This window comes from Apis dorsata, unplaced genomic scaffold, assembly GCF_000469605.1.
Source record: "Apis dorsata unplaced genomic scaffold, Apis dorsata 1.3 scaffold_517, whole genome shotgun sequence".
NCBI lineage: Eukaryota > Metazoa > Arthropoda > Insecta > Hymenoptera > Apidae > Apis > Apis dorsata.
This window is the reverse complement of record NW_006263742.1, coordinates 39279-42873: the sequence shown is the minus strand read 5'-3', so window position 1 is coordinate 42873 and position 3595 is coordinate 39279. Positions and strand designations below refer to the sequence as shown.

General features: G+C 34.5%; 1 protein-coding gene across 1 annotated transcript; it reads right to left on the bottom strand.

Moving 5' to 3' along the window:
* Positions 1–1202: 1202 nt before the first annotated feature.
* On the bottom strand, positions 1203–3591 carry LOC102680580 (the record flags this gene model as incomplete). Its single annotated transcript, XM_006620580.2, has 1 exon — positions 1203–3591. A coding segment is annotated over one exon (2223 nt), but the record flags the coding sequence as incomplete, so codon positions are not given.
* Positions 3592–3595: the final 4 nt, after the last annotated feature.

The window sequence follows — 3595 nt, the reverse complement described above, 5'->3', positions numbered from 1 at the left end:
GAAATCCATGGATCGTGGACCGCGATCCGGATTTCGTCGCCGTTCCTCTTTGCCCGCGCGAGACGCCAGAGGTCGTGACGCGAGCGGATGAATCGAGATTTGGCGTAAGAGGTTATTTGAAGGATGGAGAGAGTGATTGATGTTGAAAAGGGATGGTTTTTGATTTTGATTAGAGGATCCAAGGATTTTATTGTTGTTAGACTTTGCAATTTTTGCATTGAAATGGAATAGGAAGGAAGTTTTTTAAGAAAGAATTGGTAGAAGGTATGTTTGAAGTATGGAGAAGAGATTTAGTAGAGATTTGTATAGAATTGATGGAATCATTTGGAGGATAGAGAAAATAATTGGGCTTGAAAAATAATTTAAATATTTAATAGTGGTTTGAAATAGTAAGTTGAAATTGAAAAAAAATTGGAATATTAAATTTTTTAATAGGATTTCTTTCAGTTGAATTGTTTCGAGTGGAAATAATTTGGATGATTTGAGTTCTTTTCTTTTTTTTTCAATTAAATATTTCATAACTCTTTTTTTTTTTTAAATAAAATCTTTAAATTTTCGATATTGAAAATTTAATAATTTAATTAAAAGATATATATTCGAATCATTAAATATTTTCTATGATTTTAGTTATTCTATTTATGTGGTTTTAAGGTTGAAGAATAAAATTGTAGGAAAAGAAATATTGATTTTCTAGATGGGTAGCTATCCAACCATTTACTTGAAAGAAATAATAGAAACAGTTAAAACGGCGGGAAATTTCTCACCTAACGAATAAACCAATGATGAAAAAAAAATATGCTTCCTGATTCACTATTACATTTCATCGATGTTTCTTTATCCATAGTCATCCATCCACGACGAAATAAAACATCGACAGATTCTCGTATCTTCACTTTCTTCTCGCAAAACATCGACAAGAAATTCGCCATTCTTTTTTATGCTATGCATATAGAAAATATGGAAAAAGATATCTCATAAAAACTTGTTACACCAAGTTTCTAATTTCGTGTTCGATCGAGCATAACTATAACGCAATTCCACATAAATAGATAGAAATCAATTTCATCATATCTTAATTATAACGAATTTTTAATTACAAACCATACAACAATTCAGTATTATTATTACATCTCTTATAAACTAAATTTAAATTTAAATTTATAATTTAAAACATATATATATATAATTATTTTCTTTATCAATTAAAATATTTAATAATTATCTTCAGCTTTCAACTTTGAAATTCCAAATAAGAACTCTAATTCTAACTAATTATTAGAATTAATTAGATTCTATTTTATCTACAAGCGATCAACCATCGTCAAATCTACCAAAAAGATATACAAAAATAAAAATAAAATATTATTTTCAAATTTTTCTGCCTGACATAATCTTATCAAACTCCTCTTCGTGTTCAGAAGTAGTCAGCATGTACGCTGGAAGTGTGAATCCAAGAATCTTATCGAACACAGGTTTAGTTTCCTCTACGTATTCATATGGTTCAGTCTCCTTGGATGCCTCAGTCTTTCCAGAACTCTTGTTAGGTGGTAATTCTCGTTGCACATAGACCTTCTCACTGGCAGCAGCTTCTGGTTCAATAGGTACATCATCCAGATTTTCAATAACCGACCTAGGAATCTTTTTGGTCGGTTCCTCATGATATTCTTTCGCTTCTCGATAATCAATTTTATCCTCAGCTGGTTCTTCTGAAGTCACAAAAGCACATTCCTCTTTTTTGAATCCTTTATCGTCGACACATTGATAGCAAGTCATTTTATCTCTCATTAATTTCTTACAATTGGAACGATCTTCCTTTTGAAATTCCTGAAGAACCTTCTGGATCTCCTCTTTCTTCTTAAATGCATCGTAGAAACCTACATCGCTTTTTTTTGGAGCAGATTTTGATGATCTTTCAGATTTGGATTCATCGGAAGTTGGAAATTCTCTTTTGGTAGCTTGATCGGTAATGTAGGAACTTTTATCAGAAGAGTAATCATAACCTTCCTTTTCGTAGGGCAACTTTTGAGTCTCTTTCTTCTCAGATTCATCGTAAGATTTGTCATTTGATTCTGTTGGGCTGCCAATTGATCTAGATTTCGAATAAGAGTAACTTTTATCGCTTGGTTGATATTTATACGAACATTGCTCAGAATTGCTTCCGGTCTTAGGATCTTTGCAAATCTTGCAAGTCATGGAATCTTTTTGAACTTCTTTGCAGTGGCTCGGTTCGATACTTTTGGCAACTTTTTCAGATTCTGACTTAGATTTCTCATAGCCAGATAAATAATCATCGTCGTCAGAGATTAACTTAGAGTTTTGGGAAGCAGCTTGACGATAACTGGATCTAGGTTCGTCATCCTTGAAGTAAGAAGTTAATGGAGAGGAGTGACTTTTGTCATAATAGCTTTCAGGAATGGAATAGTCTCTCTTGTATTCCTCAAGTTCGCTTTTAGATCTCTTCTCTTCCTCTTGATTGGACTCACTAGAATCATCATCTTTGGAAGAACTTGTAGGATATCCAAAACTCTTGGTTCTGCTAAATTTATAAACTTTATCATTTGGTTCATAGGCATACGAGCATCTCTCATAATTTCCACCTGTTTTGGGATCTTTACAGACCGTGCAAGTCTTCGAATCTTTTTGAATCTTCTTGCAATTGCTGGTCGAGTCTTTGTATTCTTCTCGAGATTCTTTTTCTGTTTCTTCTTTATCCTCAGAACTGGAATATTCTTCCTTAACTGGTTTAGTCTCAAAATACTTTCTATTAGATCTTTTTCCACTTTCTTTATCGTCTTTCTCAGCTTCTTTAGGATTTTTAAGAGAGCCAGATTTGGTATAGGAATATTTCTTCTCTGCCGGTTGCCTAATATAGGTGCATTGCTCGTATTTAGCATTACTCTTCATATCTTTGCATACCATGCACATCATGGAATCCTTGATTACCTTTTCACATTTTTCATTTTTGTTCTTATACTCTGCTGGAACATCGTCTGTGGCCTCTGAAAATATCTTGTCGTTGAACCTGTATGGATTGTCATCTCTTCTGTAATCTTTGAAACCGGAGAACGCCTCGTCAGAGTTGGATCTCCTGTTTCTGAACCCTGTCGAACTTTGTTCAATGTTGCCAGAATCAGTGGAAGGTTGTGAAGCGTAAGAGCATTGCTCGTAGGTGGCTCCATTTTTAGGATTTTTGCATTTGTAGCAGATCGTGCTGTCTTTAGCATTGCTGTCCTTATTAACACGCCTGGTTTTGATCTCTTGGCAATATGGAACGCCAGATTTCATCACCATGTCCTTGTATTTTTGGGAATCTTTGTCAGTGATGGTGTAGAATGGTGATACTACTTTTTTGAAATTTTTGTTTTCAGTTGGAACCTTCTTGCTGGCCGAAAACAAGAACCAGTCTTTGGGTTTGACGGAATCTGAGGAGTCGAATGCTGCTCGATGGTTCCTTCGTGATTCTAAGAAGCTGGCGTAAGATGGAGAATGTTCTGAAGAGGCAACATCATAAGGAGCTTCGCGGCTTCTACGAATCCATGAATGATCGTCGGTGGTTAAGGATTTGAAGCTATTGTCGTAGATCTTGGCGTTTGCA